Source organism: Corvus brachyrhynchos, unplaced genomic scaffold (genome assembly GCF_000691975.1).
Source record: "Corvus brachyrhynchos isolate BGI_N302 unplaced genomic scaffold, ASM69197v1 scaffold106, whole genome shotgun sequence".
Classification (NCBI taxonomy): Eukaryota; Metazoa; Chordata; class Aves; order Passeriformes; family Corvidae; genus Corvus; species Corvus brachyrhynchos.
In genome coordinates this window covers 5,632,460-5,650,528 of record NW_008238834.1, presented here as the reverse complement: position 1 = coordinate 5,650,528, position 18,069 = coordinate 5,632,460, and the positions used below count along the sequence as shown (strand labels likewise).

Here is an 18,069-nt window from a genome sequence, read left to right as displayed (position 1 = left end):
ATAAGGACCCAATCTTCATTGGTGGGCTGCCAAGATCGAGGCCTCTGAGGTAAAGTGTCTGACTTTTGCACCTTTGCTAAGACTCTTGTAAGGTGAGGGGAAAACCTTTACACACTCTATCTCCACTAAAATGAGAGAAAATCAGTGAATTCTGAAGTCTAGTTTATGACCATGTATACCACAGAATTATCTGACCTTAGACTTCAAACTCTGATATTTTGCTTTCCACTGTCTGACACTGCAGTTCAGATCAGAAATATTTTTTCCCCCCTTCAAGGGTGATTTCCACCACAGCAGCTGCCACAGCAGCTCTTTGGGGCAAGCATTCACCACTGCTGTCTGCAATGATGCTCCTTTGATCTCTATCTGTGAGAGCCTTGCGTTTTCCAGATGGCATTTATGGGCAAAACTATCCTTAAGGATAAAAGTTCTACTTCAGAATTCCTGTAATCCAATAACTTGGAACAGAGGAGAAACAACTGTGAACAGATAACAGAAAACATTGCAAATACATATTTTATAGCGTGTCTCTAGTTTATGGGTTTTTTTGCATTGCACATCCGTACTGAACTTGCAAAGTCACATTTCTTCCGCTGGCTTCACAGTGAAAAGGTAAATATGGCAAGAGAAAATCTAATTAAACTTTCTGCACGCTCTTGACAATAAGGTAAATTCTAGTACATTATTGGTCTCTGCACAGTTATTACAGAGTGCAGACTTGTTAATCTTAGCTGGCATACCAGCCTGTAAGGGATTATGGCAGGACAGCCTTAGATTTCTCAGCCTTAAACCGGGAACCAAATTAGGCATCCTCCAGACTTGAAAAATGAAAAATAAATACTGCGTAGTAGACAGCTACAGTTACCCTTTCACACAATCTATTTTATTTCAGCTGAAGATTCACCTAAAAGTTTTGGGAAAAGACCTGACCTGTCAACACAGCATTACACACTTGTGTGTTTTCATTTGGGCAACACATTTTCTTGACTATTTTTAAGACCAGATTTAGTATGTGAGAGTAAAACTTAAACCACGTCTCTTTTCACTTACACCAGACAGACTGCATTCTTTAAAACAGATCTCTCTTTCTTTTCTTATTGAAGAGAAATTAATTTTTTCTCCCAAGAGATTTCAAATACTACTCCTTGGAAAGAAAGCCTTGTTTTATGTTTCAGGAAAGGTCTTAATAGTAGAATGTATGTGGGATGCATCAAGAACCTGGAAATATCTCGTTCCACCTTTGACTTGCATAGAAATTCATATGGAGTAAGAAAAGGCTGTGTATTGGAGGTAGGAAACTTTAAAGTTTTGTGACCTGATCTTTCCTTTTATGAACTAGTGAATAGTGGTGTTTACAGTGAGTTGAAATGGATTTATCTCTAAAAATTCTAAGGTAATCTAATCCATATTTGCTTTTTTTTCTTACTGTACACTATGTAGGGTTAAATACAGTAATTATTTCTGTTCTTCATAAAATAGCCTATTCACAGTGTCAGCATCATGAACAATGGATATATTGAGTTGGTACCTAAGTCCCTAAGCCCAGAGTCAGAACTGATGGCAACTTTTGCTACAAAGAACAGCAGTGGCATCATCCTTGCTGGACTCAGCAGGGGACTGGAAAAGCGACGACGAAGACAAGCACACTTGGCAAGTACTGAAAAAAAAGATTTCTGGGGGGTTGTTTTTGCCATTTTTATTTTGTAAAATCAAGTCAGGTTGCTATTGTGTATCCGGTAGACAGTTGGAACTTCTAGAATCCAAAGACAAAATGTTACTGTTTCCTGCTCTTAAATAAGGAGTGTTAGTGAGTGTGTGTGTGTGTGTGTGTAAAAAAACCCTGCACTTCAACTGGAGTTATTTTGACCAGAGAAATGTCCAGCTTTTGTGTTTGCTGTTACAAGGCTTTGCACTCTAAGAGGTACCAATACAATTCCTACTAGTCTTTGAGTTTCATTTAAAAGTTTACAGCAAGGTTGGAGGTAAATTTTTCCCATGTGTGCTCTTTTTAAACACTAAATGAGTGTCTGAGAATTGAGCTATAGTTAAAAATTAATCCTCTAATTAAATCTACAGCCCTTCTTTTCCATCATGCTGATTGATGGTCATCTTGCAGTGCATGTTAATGCTGGAGATAGAGCAAGTACTAGGAAAGTAGTTCTTCAGTCTGCTAATGGAACATACAGTGATGGACAAGAACACTCTGTCATCCTAATTCGGAATAAGAGGTACATGTGACTGCAAAGAGTACTACCTGTTTAATTACTGTATGTTGTTGTCAGTTCACTGCACTCTCTGAGGAATTGCCTCTGCTAGCTTATTAGGTGGGATAATCAGGGCTGTGTTTTTCTGCTGTCAATGCAGATTTTCTGATTTACATGGTAATTGTATAGAGCATACAGCCACTGATAGAGGTGTAGCTAAAAGCACTCAAAATCTCTAGACAGTTTGGGGCACTTGAGTACAAGCATACTAAGTAGTATTAGCAAAAAGATACACAGCTATCAAAATAATTTAGAAAGATATTTCACAACACTTTGCATGTTAAAAATCATCTAAAGAGGAACTTCCAGTTTTAAAACATTGAAAGGATTATCAAAGTGATGGAATCTTTATTTATTAGAAGAGGACATTTTGAGGCTGATAGGAATGCTTTTCATCTGAAAATGACTCTCTAAGACCTTGTTGAATGTTTTCCCTACTTTATCTTTTTCAGGATCATAAGTGTACAGGTGGATGAAAGTAAACCTGCAGAACTGAGGCTTTTCAGCAGCAGAAATGAGCAACATTAATATTTCCAACTTCTATGCTGGTGGCATTCCAGCAGGAGAGGGCATCTTAGGGCTAAAAATGGCTGGCTCCTTTCATGGCTGTATCAGCAACCTTATTTTTAACAAGGAGTAAGTCAGAGGGGTAACTGCCTTGTTTGGGAAAACTGTGTGTAGTAATCGTTACATGTAGTTTGTGATCTCTTGCATGACACTTCCATTTGCCTGATTTTTAACATAAGATATGCATGATACTCATGATCTGGATATTATAACAGCCAGAAAATTGATATTACCAGCTATATTTCTAAATAGCATTAAAAATGTCTTTAATGTTTATAGAGATGCTGCACAAAACACAGCTTTCTCTACTATAATTTCATCTGTAGTAACAGACAGAATGGCCTTCCAAAAATATTGTAGATTCATATTGTTCTGTGGACAGATTATTTGCCACTTCTCAATCTGTTTGTCACAGATGCCTCTTCTTTCCTTTTCTGCTGTTACTACTGAAAGACCTTGAAAAATACTCTCCTTCTGCTTGGGAAATAAGTAGAAATGCACCTCTTAAAATGTATTTTCTAAAAAAAATACAGGCTTTTATATTTCACCACTTCCATGAAGTATGAACACGTGGATATGGACAGCTGCTTCCTGTCAGAGAAGCATAAACCAGCTGTACAGCCATCAGGCACTGCAATTCAACCTGAACTTCAGGCTTTACCAGTTCCCCTGAGACCTCTCACAGATACAAAAAAAGTATGTATTGCAGCAAGGTTTTATTGCTGCCTCTTTTGTCCTTTCTTTGTGGAGAATTATCAAATTAGGGACTGTGTATATTTGCTTCCTCTGTGGTATGGAATGGCTCAATAGATGTATATTTGAAATTATTATTTCCTACAGAAAAACAGATACTAACCTTTGTAGCAGACTGTTGGCCATTTGCAATGGAAATGTAGTTAGGTTTATCACTGTTCAGGCAGCAGCAACAGAAAAAAAGAAAAGAAAAAGTGGAATGATAATCTCCCAACAGAAGGACTTGACAGTAACTATTATCTTTAGTGTATTCCTGCTAAAGGGACTGTGCTGAGATTTGCATTAGCTGTGCAGCTCTGCATTCACATTTTCCTGGTCACACACATGCAGCCTCTGCTCTGTGTCAAAGAGGAGGCACAAACCACTCGAGAGACACACGGTGTCTGAATGCAGCTTGCACGGCACCTGTTTCCTCTCACGCAGTGCCTGTTACCAAGAGAGAAGGCAGCATTACTTCTCTCCTCCTGCAGCTGCATATCTTTATAATGAAGGGTTTCCAAAGCATCCTGAAACCATTTTCCTGTGGCAACAGAAAGAAAGATTTTATACATTTGATTCTATAAAAAAGCAAGGTTTCATACATACAACTGTGACTATAAAAAGAAATAAGTTGTCCTTTTTAGAGCTAAAGTATAGCTTTGACTCATACTCTGTTACTCAGCTTTCCATACTCCAAATCGTAACAAAAATGTGTGTCCTCACAAAATGGGAAAATATTCCTACCAAAGCTATAAGATTTTCATACTGAAATTGTACTTCCAGCATTAGTTATCAAAAGAGCTATCAATTAAGAAAAATAGTGAATATATCTCAAACTACAAACGTTTCTCAGTAGAAAAGGCTGGTGCTGTCGACAAGACATAGCTTAATCATTAGAACTTGTTCTTTTTGAGCCTGAATATAGGTTGGAATGCTTGTGAGTTTGTTTTGCTGTATACTTCGTGGTTATCTTGCGGCTCAGTTTTGCTTTCTGCAAAGCTCTATGCAGGCACACTGTCATTCAACAGTTGCTGGGCAGCACCTGATACTGTTCTTGTTGGTAAAGTCATTTCATTAACAGGTAGTTTGTGCAAAAGATGAACTGCCTGATCATGTCCAAGGTGCTCATCAGTTTGGACTTGCCAAAGGCAGCCACTTGACCCTGCTCTTCGATCAGTCTGCTGTCAGGAAGAAGTGAGTATATCCTGAATTACACATGCACACACTGTTATTTTGTATTGAGCTACAAGAAGGGCAGTGATGGTTTTCATGATTGATCACTGCATTGCCAGATTTGAACATGGCCCTCACTTCAGGTTTCTGTGGGCTCCTCATGGAAGAAAGTATCATATCCCAGGTTAGTGATCACAAGTTCAGTAACTCATTATCAGAGTTCGGCAATTTTTTTCTCTCAGATTTAAGAGTCTCACTGTATCTTCTGTAAGTACTTTGATTTCTTTTTACCACATACTGAGCTCACATCTGGTCCCTATTCCTTTGTCTGATGCAGATAACATCTCACCCTCTCCTCTCTATTTTCTGCAAGTGCATCTTCCATATTTGAAGGTGTACTTGAAGGAGACAAGACTACTGAGAAAAATCATTTTGTTGAGACTTAATGTGTGATAGCCTCTCTGCCTCTTTTACTTGTTTGAGAGGCTCCCAACAAGGTTGCCAGCACACAGCCTGCAAGTCACTTGTAATTGCTTCTTGCAACTCAGAAAGTCTCCGCAGGCATAGAGAAAAGAGTGGTTTTTCCTTTTAGCCATTCTCTTTTACAGCTACTGAGCAAAGGACATTGCAGAGGATTGATGCCATGTAGTCTGAACCTGTTGGCTTCATAATAAATGGCTCATTCATCTCCTCTACCTTTTAAGCCTCCGTCTGTTCTCATTGTGGCCATTATTTCCTAGCAAGCCTGGCTAATAGTAATGGATGCCATAAAGTTATCCGGGAATGGGGTCCTTTCTTAGGGCAACAGGCAAGCCTGCAGTCACAAACAGCTGAGCTTGTCCCTCTTAAAGTTCATCTCGCTCTTTGACAAGCACCTTTTCTATTTCTGACAGGTACAACACTGATTTCCATTATTAAATACATTATAAGTCATGCTTTCTTAGAATCAACCCAAATTCTACTTTTCTGGCCTTTGTAATAATAAATCTCCTTTCATTATAATAAATTGGTTCAGGCTGTTCTCTGTGTCCAGAAAAGCTTTTCATCACTGCAGAAGAAATACCTTTCAGTAACACTGAATTTTTATTGTCTAGACTTTCCATCCAGCTGAATCTCAGAACCTTTGCCTCCAGTGGCCTGATTTACTACATGGCTCACCAAAACCAGGTTGATTATGCAGCCCTACAGCTTTATGGGGGACAGCTCCATTTCTCATTTGATTTAGGCAAAGGAAAAGCGGTAGCTCTTCACCCTGCTGTTGTCAGTGATGGAAAATGGCATACGGTAGGTGGTCGCCAATCTTGTGCTCCATTTTTTTTCCCTGGAGGTACTGGTATGGGTTTTGCCTGCCTTATCTGTATGCTTTCTGTGTTGCAAAAGCAAACTGGTTCTAACCCAATCATGAAGTCATTCAGAAAACTTTTATTTGATAATAATTTCCTTTTAAAATTGTCATTAATTGTACATCAAATCCATCTTCCAACTACTGTAAGTATCTCAAACTATTTAGGAATTAAATAGTTCACCAATTGTGTAGTAATGGTCATCTTCAACAGAGAAGGACCTAACAGAGAGGTGTAAAAAATCTGACGTTTTCCACAGAGAGCTTTCAATGCATTACGTCACCAAAGACCTGCACTTCAGTGTGTGACAGGATGACAGAGATTTGTGGGTGCAGTTTTTCTTTTCTCCCACTTATTACCTGACCATGTCACAGCAGCTAGTGACAACAGGGAAGCACTGTCTTTCCTTTCCTTGGTTGAGGCAAGATGAGAAAGGGGAACATTTTAAATGAATGGAGCCAGGGGCAGGACTTGAGTAGAGTTTGAGAAGAAACTATGTCTACTGCTTGGAGGTGTCACGTAGCATTCACGGCCTTCTGCACAAAGATTGCATCAGTTTCTATTGGCCTGGTTCCTCTGAGCAGCCCAGCTGCTACTGGCTCTGGCTTTCTTTGTGAGAAGTGACTGGGATGTTCAGAGGAGTTTTAGAAGTAACTAAGTTTTAGAGGGACAACACTTTTCCTAAAGGCAGGTGAGGATGACAATATTCATCCCGCTATGCTTCCCCTCCCTTATCCATATGTGAAACCTTAACTCTGTGGGACAAGGTGATTGATGACACAAAGCTGCCAGCTTTCCTAGGTGCCTTGGGAATCAGCAGAGTTCTTTTGTTTTTTTATAAATAATCAGCAGAAGAAAAAACAGCAAAAACTAACATGAAGAAAGCAAATGTGAACGTCTGTCAAATATCCCAGTCAAGCTCTGCTGCCTACCCTGAAAGGAAGAATGCTCCAGGACTTACAGCTGCATGTTTAAAATTACATTTACTCACATAAAACTCACACTGACACTATCCACATTTTAAGAGATGAGCACATTCTGTACAAGAGCTGACCTATGACTACCCTGGACATAAAAGCAGGAGCTTCAGCCTTCTTCAGAGGTTGAGGCTGAGTCACACCACTTCCCAGCTGAGGGTGATCACTGCAGTCCCTCTGCAATCAATGTAAACTAATACACATTGCTACTGAAAGAAGCACTACTTCTTTCATTGTCTGCCCTCTGCTCATACCATCCTGTTTCACTCCTTTATCCCCTTACCAGCCCAATGTTCGTGAAACTTCATGTTGAACCTCGTCATGATTCTGAGTGGGGCTAAAAGTAAATAGAGATGGATAAATGGCTAGCTGAGTTCCCTCAGCCACATGTGAGTAATTGTTTTAGGGCAAGAAGAGCATAGGGACATGAGTGAACAAGGTGGGCAGAACTGGGCAGCTTTTTGGTTATAGCAAATATAGCACTGCCCATCATAAAATGACAGCATAAGAATGTGCACTTCAGAGAGCTGAGATGGCTCAGCTGTTGGGCAGCACAATAATTGCAGGAGACCAGCACAGAACACCCTTCTCCAAATTCGGTGATGTACTCATATCCTAAGGCAATAAACTGGTGATTTAAAGAAATGATAAAACACTGAAAGCCTTAGGCAGGACGATATGAAATCACTGTGAGCCCTTGGGAAGGCAAGGAAGCTGTTTAACTGCTTAGTTGCATTCAGAAATGGTGTCAGCCTCAGGAAGAATTTCAAGAGGGTGCCTGAGAACAGAATACCATAGCAGTTCAACCACTAAACAATTGTCTTGCTTATTTCTGTGGCAAATGATGACTAGGTAACCAATTTAGCTTACTCATTTATGTTCACATGCTTTCCTTTTTTCCAGGTAAAGACAGAATATGTTAAAAGAAAAGGCACAATCATTGTGGATGGACAGGAATTGGTAGCAGTCAATGCTCTGGGAGATGGTAGCACCTTGGATGTGGAAGGAAAGCTCTATGTGGGAGGACTCCCCTTAGACTACGTGCCAAAGAATCTTGGGAATGTAAGAAGGTTTGGGGTGGGGGGATGTCTCTGGCATTTTGCAAGACTAAAATGAGCTTAGTGCAGCAAATCCAGGGAAAGAAGCAACAAGGAAAGTAATGACCCTTTACCAGATAAATCTTTCTAGCTTTCTATGGCTTAATGACTCTAGCAACAGCTTGTATCCTTGTATGTTAGTAATAGCCCTTAACAGAACTTTTTTTCATTCTGTTTCTCTGTTAAAAATGGATAAAGAATATAAATTCCTGTCTTTCACAGTATAAGGTAAAAACATGACCTACAATCTCAGATATGTAGTACTTATATATGTGTAATACTTACATATTAATTTTGGTATACGAGTCCTATTGCATTCAAACAGAAATTAGGTGCCTTAAATATCTCTGAAAGACTGGGTTTCCCTGTCTTTAGATTAAAGCATATTTTAATACAGGCTTTTAGAGGGCAAGTTTTTGTCACCTTCCTCCTTGTGCAGCCCATTATATCAACAAGGATTCCAGTGATGATGATGATGTTTCTCATGGAATTGTAGAATATCCTGAGTTGGAAGGGATCCTCAAGGATCATCGGAGTCCAACTCCTGGCCCTGCACAGGACACCCCAAGAATCACACCATGTGCCTGAGAGCACTGTCCAAATGCTTCTTGAAGTCTGTCAGGCTGGTGCACTTCCCTGGGGAACCTGTTCCAGTGTCCAATCACCCTCTGAAGTGATTCAGATGAATCTTTTTGATGAAGAGCACTTGCAAAATGTCATACAAAACCTTGATTTACTCATTAATTTGCTGAAGCATGTTTGGAATGCTTTTACTGTTGGGCATATCCCTGCTCACAGTCAGGCAAATACAGTTCTTTCTGTATATTACAGACTGTGTATACTCTGCTGCTAAACTATTTGCTTTTGACTCTTAAGACATTATGTACCTTACAGAATTATATGTAATAATATAAATTTAATTGTGTAAATATTTTAGATTCTGCTGTGTTTTGTTCAGATAATATTTCATCTACAATAACATCAGGTCATCATCACTAAGAGAGGATTGCAGCAGTTTATACTAAACATTATCTCTTGTATTTCCATGTGTTCAGGTTACTCACAGTATTCCTGCCTGCATTGGTAGCATGACAATTAATAGCAAACAAGTGGACAAGGAGAGTCCTGTCTCCATCTTTGCTGTGAATAAATGCTATGAAACAGTGCAGGATGGTACTTTCTTTGATGGAAGTGGCTTTGCTGCCCTTGGTAAGTGTCGTTAGATGAACACAGTACGTTACTGAATTAACGTTAATGGAAACACACTCCTTTTGGGCTTTACCGGAACTGTGTGTAATTAATAGACTCCTCACACAGTGAGGGCATGCCCTACATATGGATATCTAACTGAGTCCCTTTACTCCATCCATCCAAAAGTGGTCATTTCTGCAAAGGGCTATCTTGCACAAATAAAAGAGCTAATGATTTTAGCACTGGGAAAGAAACGAACCACATCTTTCTTCAGCTAAGAATATGCATGTTCATGATGCTAAGGTCTGTTGAAGAATATGAAAACAAAATACTTGAAGTAACATGAAGGATGACATTTGTGTTCTGTACTGTTTCTTACAAATGAGATAGAATGGATTAAATCTGAATTAATGAAGAAAAACTTATTTGGGAATTTATCTTTTCCAGTACAAAATAGGAATTATGACTTTGGAAAACTTGTTTTCCAGAGGTTCTGCAAAGTCATATTCCAGCAGCATAATTAACAAGATTTTTAGACCTTTTAATGATGTATATATTTTACTTTGTACTTGTGGGTTCCATGTCTTCTGCTAGAGACTTTTAACTTCTTTTCAGTCAGAGAAGGCTACAAAGTGAGGTCTGACGTGAACATCACCCTGGAGTTCCGTACGACAGCAGTGCATGGGGTTCTTCTCGGGGTCAGCAGTGCCAAGGTTGATGCCATTGGACTGGAGATTGTACATGGCAAGGTAGGCTGCCCTGTGCAGGCACACTCATTTCACAAGGCTTGTTTGAAACTGGGAGGCTAAAACTCTTGGAGTGCATGAAATATACACCAGTGAAGTGTGATGGAGGCAACTTCCCACAGAATGAATATGGGACAGACTTTCAGTCTCAAGGTTTCTCATTGCCGTCATATGATAGAGTGCGATTAGCAGAAGTAACTGGAACTCTTAGGGTTTTTAATTAGTGTAATTTATGTTAGTGTGCAGCTCCTCTGACCTCCTGTACTACATACCTTGTATGTTAGACCAAATATATATCTTTTTTATGGCTTAATACTTTTTCTGCCATAAAGCTATCCTTGTCCTTGAAAAAAATAGTACATATACAATGCACACTGTTTTGTAGCCTCTTCTTCAATATTCATGAGCAATTAACTCATTCTCTACTTCTACTGGCCATTATGTTCCATAAACCTTTTAACAATCAATACACATACTTCTCCAGTCACCTCTTGCATAAAAAATATACACTTGATTGCTCTTAAGTGTTTGTTTTTGCAGAAATAGCTCATTTTTTATTCAAAGCTTCCTAGCTAGAGACAGTGTTAAATATCAGTGTTTCTGTGGGACATGCTTTCCCAGTTAATACTTACATATTAATCCTCACCACAGAGTTGAGGAAATGTCAGCTGCTTTGAAAAATAAATGCATGAAAAAAATCAATACATTTATTGGCAATGACAAGTGCTTTCACTCCATTCTACTTTCTATTCAGTTAGACACAGTAAATCTTCTTTCAGATTTCTGAAGTCTCAGGTTCTGTGAAAACGTCTTGATTTGTATTTGTAAGAAACATTGAAATCCCTAGTGAAGCGTATCAATGGACCATTGCACAGGTAGATCTAAGTCTTTTAGATTTTAAAAACCACTTTCACAGGGATCTACTCTATCCATCAAAGTAAACATCAACCTTGCATATTGCCAAACATTTAAAACAGAAACCTCTGCACCAGCGTGATTGTGCTTTTATCTAGGCAGATTAGTTCATGTATTCTTACTTAGATCTTCACTGGCATCTGGCTGTTTGTACAGGTTTTATTCCACGTCAACAATGGAGCTGGCAGAATAACAGCTACATATGTACCAAGAGGCACAAATAGCTTGTGTGATGGGAAATGGCACAAGCTTCAAGCAAACAAAAGCAAACATCACATTTCACTGGTAATTGATGGGAATTTGGTTCACACTGATAATCCCTACATCCAGTCAACATCTGCAGATACGAACAATCCCATTTATGTTGGAGGTTATCCTGGTAGGTACAATAATATTTCCCTTCCCTTATGTCCTTCCTGCGCTCACTCTCACAAGAGTGACGCTTAACACGTGCTTGCTTTTGTTTGCCATGGGAATTGTGACTGCAATTCCCAAGAAATGGGAATCAGCTGTTGCTTCATATTCTGTTAAAAAATAGTTTCTATTTTAACTTCAAAAACACCCGTGCAGAGTGGCTTTCTCCTCTGTTTTCCCCTCTCATCTTCCATTGTCCCCTGGGAAGAACTATTTCTGCAAACTCTGCCAAGTTATTGCTGTGCAGGGCTTATGCTTGAATGGAGCACTGACTGACCATGTTGGGATGTCACAGTTCATCCAAACATGAGTGGAACTTGATGCTCCTCAGGTATTGGTTTTATCTCTCATTTCAGAGGGGGGAGAAGTTTAATAACCTGGATCTTTGTATTTTTTTCAGTTTGGTGGAAATAGATTTTTACATATTTCGTGTTTGTTTTTCAGCTGATGTGAAGCAAAACTGCCTCACAAGCAAGAGCTCATTCCATGGCTGTTTGAGGAACCTTGTTTTGACTAAGGGCCAACATACAGAATTGTTTGACTTTAGCAGAGCTTTTGACCTGCGTGGAGTGTTTCCTCATTCCTGCCCTGGGGCTGAGCACTGAACTGTAGCAAAGCCTGTCTGGACTGAGAGAGGGCTTTTTTTTGTTGTTGTTGATCTGTTATTTTGCATTCTAATTTCATAATGAAAAAAGGAACTGGTAAGAACCTGCATCTGTTTGATTTTTCTGGTTGTTTTCCAACTCAGGTCACTTATTTTTTTTAATCAGAAGTTCTATTGCCTGCATTTTAACTAAATGGTTTTAAACAACAAATACCTCTACAACAATTTTAATGGCATTTATTGGGTACTTTTCTTTTGGGAATTTTTATTAATCAGTGTTTACGGTATGTTTTCTTTTGATTACTTGACAGTATTTCATTTTATTGTGTGTTGACTGTTTTATAAGAACATAATAATTTTGGACCACATAATAAAACTACAATAAACTGCATTATTTCATGTAGTTCAGTTGTCAATGTATTTTAGTTAGAAGAAAAAGAGCCTGAAGGTAAGAAGTTACAAGTATGCACACTTCAGGGAGGTTGGAACTACATAATCTTTAAGGCTTCTTCCAATCCAGGCCATTATATGACTCTGATTCTATGAAATATAAGTGGACACAGTCCAGCAGAGGGAGCAGGAGACTGACTAAATTTTTTGAACACATAATTTTGAAAGTCTCAGATTCAGAGTTTAATGAATAGAAATTTCTTGGTTACACTTCATAGGGTAGCTCCAGTTCCTTTTCCTTCTGGCTTAATATCCAGTGCTTCTGACTCTCATTACAGATGCATTGGCTAGAAGGATTATGTTCCTGTTTATACTTTCATGGAATCTATGGCACAGAGATGCCTATGAAGGCATAATATGTTGCTGAAGGAACAATTTGGGTCTTATTTGGGAAAAACTATCTATTTTGGCAGTGAAAACGAATGCATCATTCATTCTTTGTAAAATAGTATTTCTTACAGGACACAGGGAGGCACTTTTGAGGCCAGTCTGCAGTTTTATCTTTTTCTTTTTTACTGTGCCTGCTCTGTTTCTAAAATGAGTCTTCCAGTAGTTCTCTTAAGCCAGGTTTGGGGGAAGTGTGCTCAATCTGAATCAAGTAAGGACATCCATTCATCAGCTGGCCAGATCATTGAGCAGTGACAAATGTGTCCCATACTTTAAAGACAGTTCTTTGCAACTCAATTCCACCTCCTCTTTTTTTTTCTCTTTGAACTAGCGGTATTTTTGTTTGCTCCTTCCAATTTTATTTGGCTTTTACTATGCATTTGTACAATTTGTTCTAAAGTTAGTTTCTCCTCTATATATTTTGCACTACTTCAAAAAGTACTGGCTGAAATGAAACTCCAAAGCAGTTTGCCATTGCTTTCAATGAAGCAGGATTCCAAGCAGTGTGTTTTGTACATTGCATCGAGGTAGTCCAAGAGAAGAGCTCCCAGAGCAGAGAGCTCCTCCACTTCAGCAAGGGTGGCAGAACATGGTCCTCTGTATAGCTGTTCAAGGGCCGTAACAGCACAGTTGCTTTTGAAACAGATACACCACTGCTCTTTGTAATCTCTGCCCCCTGTTTCTATCCAAAATACGTGTTTAGATCTGAAGAGCTGGCTTTGTTACATTGTTTTTATTTTTGACACAGATACAATACAATGGACACACTCTGCTGTACAAATACACTTACATGTTGGCGTACTTCAACAAAACACGTAACATAATGAGGATTGTAAGGGAAACGTACATACAAACACTTTGCTTTGATTAGTGGCATTGTATTATTTTCCAGAGAAGACACACACTAATAGAAACCCATTGAAAAATAAAAATGAAACACCGTGTGTTTGTATTCATTGTCTATTAACCCCAACATCTGATCTCACAGGGTTCACATTACAAGCATAATTTAGAAAACATAGTTTGGACTAAGTTTCATCCATATCCCTAAATATGTATTTTACTAGGGTTTTTTTTGTAATTTCAAATCTTGCCTCATACAAAAAGAAATACTTTGTCAGTGTTAATGTCAGTGTTAATGTGAAATTGATAATAGTAAGTAAGTAGTAAACGTCTAAGCCAAAATATTTTTCCTGGAAAATGCAGAGTGAGGTAGTTAATATTATACATGGACACAGACACATTTGCACACACACACACTTTCTAATGACGTTAGCTGCGTTTACAGGTTAAAGCATTCCAGTCTGTTTTGCAACACCTGCTTTTTACAATACTCTTTGTGTTGATATGCAAAATGCTGTCCTTGTAGAACCATAGAGTATATAAATGCTTGAGGCATCTTTGGAATTTCAGTAAATTTCTCCCTGCTTGCTACCAATTTCTTATTAATAGCTTTCCACATATGTTACTTTTTGTTAGGTGACAATCCTCTTGTAACTTAGTTTTGACTTCTGTTAGGAGGAATGAAATTCCTCATGCTTCCACCACCATCTTGAAATACAAGACCTGAAGTTGAGACCTCATATCTCAAAATACTATTGAGCTTGTTCCATTTGTCTGCTGCATATTAAATCAAGTTAGTGTACCAAAACAACACAAAACAACTTAATGTGGAACAGTATTAACCACAGTACACATGGGTCATTAGGGGCATTTGTATCAAAAGAGAATTATAACATTCTGTTTCAGACACAGGAGGTATTTGGCCATGCTGTAATAGTCTGGGCACTCTATGTAGAATCTGGTTCATCTGCTAATATAGTTAGCTAATATAGTTGTAGGCAGTTTTAGCAAAGAGCTCACAGGGTGGGTTTTATTACATCATATTTGACTTTCTTAAGTTGTGAAGTGGTAAAAGTCTTCCAAAGCCGCTTGTATTCTATATGGAACACAGGGAGATCTATTTCAGAAATAACATTGATGAGGTCGAGAACATGCTGAGCAAGTTGCAGTGTGAACACAGTGTGTCCTTCTCCTTGCACAGCCATTGAGAACACAGAGTGAAGAGAGTGGGCAAGATGGAGGAGGTCAATGTATTTCTCTGGAAGTACTGTTGGAAGTTAGCTCATTTGCTATGACATTTCAAATTATTCTCTTAATGTTTAGGCTTTCTGTATAGTCACAGAACTCCTTTTAGTTGGCTATAGATACAATGATGCTAGTATTTATATGATTCTCTTTGTATTCAAAGCACTTTCCACATAAAAAGCCTTTGCTGAGTTTGTTCTTCCCAGATGGATGTTTATAACTCCTGATCTGCTCTGGGAATTGTTTGGCTGCATCTGAGAGTAGAATTTAACTCAACTAATTCTCATGTTTCCTTTATATGGAAAGTACTAGTCCTGCTTTACAGCTGACAGACAAGGGCAGCATAAGCAGAAAGAGCTGTCCATTGCCACAGAGGGAACTGAAGGGTATCGGGAGCAAAGCACATGACAAAACGTTTATGCTTAGTCCTATAAACAAGTCACAGATCAACTATATCTTGTATACTTAAAATAAATAGTTGTCAAAATAAGGAGTGTATTTTATAATACAACTGTCCTGTTTTTCTCCTGGCTGCAACTATGTTTCCTTTAGTGTTAAGAAGAAAAAGGAGAAACAAAACCAAAAAAACCTGAAAAAAACCCAAACCAACCAAACCAACCAGAAAGTTAAAAAATGTCACTGTTTTAAAGAAAATGAAGGGATAATGTTGCTAAATTTTGATCATTTTTTATCAAGAAGGTAAGAAAGAAGACAGGATCTGCCCTCTGTAGACATTATTGTTGCTGGTAAAGTTACTGATTTAATGTTGATTTCTTTCACTGACCACTAACAATGAAAGTTAACTACTGGAGAACATGGTTAACTTGATACATTTTAGAGCTCTGCTTCTGTTTCAGATCCTCATTGCACAGCTTCAGCAGAGCATCACAGGTTACAGGCTTTCTCTGCAGGACAGCAGAATTTATGTTCGCCTGGATGACTTGGTTGAGAGTGCTTTTATATCGTTATGTGATAAACAGAGCTTCTGCCTCATCCCTGTGTCCAGATCAGGAACAGAAATCATTGCTGGGGATGGTTTCATAGTCCAGCATCATCTAATGATGGGGACATTGCAGTGCAGTTGAAGGCATTGGTTCCACTTACTGCATATGACACAGATGAAAAAATACTTGGCTCTTTTCCAGAGATTTGTGATTTCCCTCTCAACAAACCTCTAGTTCACCATAGCCCAAAGTGAGATGACCAAGTGAAGAACATTGCTTGCTCTTGTGACTAGCTCCAAACCAGACATCCTATCTGACATTCCCAATGCAGGTGCAGCCCACTATTCTCTTGTCAGCCTGTGTGTTTCTTAGACTGCATGTGAGCTGCAATTTGCTATGTATTTGTAAAGCCCTCAGCACAACTGGGCCTAGTTTGGCTACGGTTTTAAAGACCTAATGTGTAAATTATTAAATCCCTTTTCTCATTGGAAACCCTTTTTCTTCTCCATGCTGTATTATACAAGACCTGAACAAAGATCTCTCTTGTCGATGCAGCTGAAGAATATAAAAACTGCTTACATATTAAAAGCTAAAATAAACAAAATAAAAAGAATTAGGTTACAAATTAGAAACTATAATGTTTAACGAAAAAGATGATGACTGTAAGTGGCACCATTAACACATCTCATAGTCTGGCACTACACAGATTTAATTCTGAGTGTATCAAGTAAAAGGCAGAGCTAGGGGCATATGGCCTTTCTCACCCAGCCTTTGTCTCCTGAAACTTGTGTGACAGGGGAAGGAAAAAGAGCGTGGTTCGTGGCATTACAATTGCACACAGCTAAGGGATCCAGACAGCCTATTTTGGAAGACGGTAGTGAGATACACAGTGGTACATACATTGAGCAGTACAGCTGTGTACAGTTCCTCCTCCTGCCTCCCTCCCCCAGAATCAGGTACTCATGAGGAGTGACTGAGAGACAGGTATTGCAGTAACACACACTGTATGTGTTTACTTTCAGCAGAAAGCTTTGGTTTTTTCACAGCTGTCTTGGCACTGCTGCATGTTGAGCTCCTGCCTTCCATGCCTGACAGACGCCTTCTTTTCTCCAATGTCTCTGTCGTGCTTCTATGTTATGCTGTGGTCAGTAGTGTTTCATTCATCTGATGCCACTGCATTATTTCCAAAAATCTGTGTTCTGACACCAGGTCAGGAAGCGAACAACTCATGCGACAGGTTGTTTTCTGTGCACCGTACCTTGGTCTGCCCTCCTCACCTCCTGGGCCAACTGGCACAAGTGTAATCCATATGAAAACATAACAAATGTGGTATTTCTCTGATGGTTCAGAAGCTGGAATACCAAAAGTACTGTGTGCTGACCATCAGTTGGACAGTACAGTAGGAAGGAGCTACCATTTTGTTTCGTCTCTGCAAGAGCTGCTTAAAATGACAGGCATCACTCTTGTCCGTTTGGCTTTAGTCCAGTATACTGCTGCCTTCTGCTTCAGCTGGCTTTTGGTTTTATCACCCATTCTGCCTGAGGATTTGCACGGTAGACATCTAACATGAATGCATCTGGATCCAAACAGTGCTGACCTGAAAAGGAAATTGTCAGCCATGAATCACAGCAAGTTCTGAGTACATAGGGACAGAGCTGTGTTAAAATGTCCTTGAACGTTTCTCTGACTTGCACACAGCAAGCCTAGTTTGGTGTGTCCATCCAGCTAACATCTTGCCTGGATACACAGAGTGCCTTTGGTAAATTTGCCAGTGATTTTACTCTTTGAGAGTCATGAATTCACTTTCACTTCCAGGCAGGATGTTCTGCATTACACTGAGTTATGGACAAGACCTTTAGTCAAATGGTGAATACGGTTTCTTTAGAAGCATCAACAACACTGTTTAAATGCTACAGTATGGGGGGTTTTATTTCTTTGGGTTTACTGAGCTGAAATTAGAAGTCCCTGACTTCTCCTCTATACTATTTATAAATGCTGAAAAAGTAGTTCTGTAAACAATGTGTTCCCATCCAGCAGGATCTTGTAAAGAAATTCATGGACGGCATCAATGTTTTTGGCAATTGCCAATTTGTTGGTTAAAAAAAAAAAAATCCTCTGAACTCTGCTGTTTCATTAGCTGGTGATTGGGAAGTTGTGGCTGCCTTTGCCAGAACGAG

General features: G+C 39.0%; 2 protein-coding genes across 8 annotated transcripts in view; one reads left to right on the top strand and one right to left on the bottom strand.

Moving 5' to 3' along the window:
* The window catches only part of LAMA1 (laminin subunit alpha 1), an 86,118-nt gene extending 73,692 nt beyond the window's left edge, over positions 1–12,426 (top strand). Inside the window, 14 exon segments of the mRNA XM_008636838.2 lie at positions 1–49; positions 1,176–1,290; positions 1,480–1,650; positions 2,077–2,228; positions 2,717–2,764; positions 2,766–2,900; positions 3,365–3,527; positions 4,645–4,757; positions 5,831–6,020; positions 7,960–8,118; positions 9,209–9,362; positions 9,960–10,093; positions 11,162–11,384; positions 11,864–12,426. The exon segment at positions 1–49 is cut by the window's left edge and continues 22 nt beyond it. Of these exon segments, the coding sequence (XP_008635060.1) occupies positions 1–49; positions 1,176–1,290; positions 1,480–1,650; positions 2,077–2,228; positions 2,717–2,764; positions 2,766–2,900; positions 3,365–3,527; positions 4,645–4,757; positions 5,831–6,020; positions 7,960–8,118; positions 9,209–9,362; positions 9,960–10,093; positions 11,162–11,384; positions 11,864–12,024 (1,967 nt within the window). The 3' untranslated portion in view covers positions 12,025–12,426.
* A 1,148-nt stretch (positions 12,427–13,574) lies between these two features.
* The window catches only part of ARHGAP28 (Rho GTPase activating protein 28), a 77,559-nt gene continuing 73,064 nt past the window's right edge, over positions 13,575–18,069 (bottom strand). For all 7 annotated transcript variants that reach the window (XM_017738257.1, XM_017738255.1, XM_017738262.1 and 4 more), the window contains one exon: positions 13,575–17,489. In XM_017738257.1, the coding sequence (XP_017593746.1) occupies positions 17,398–17,489 (92 nt within the window). In that variant the 3' untranslated portion in view covers positions 13,575–17,397. The remainder of the gene's footprint in view (positions 17,490–18,069) is intronic.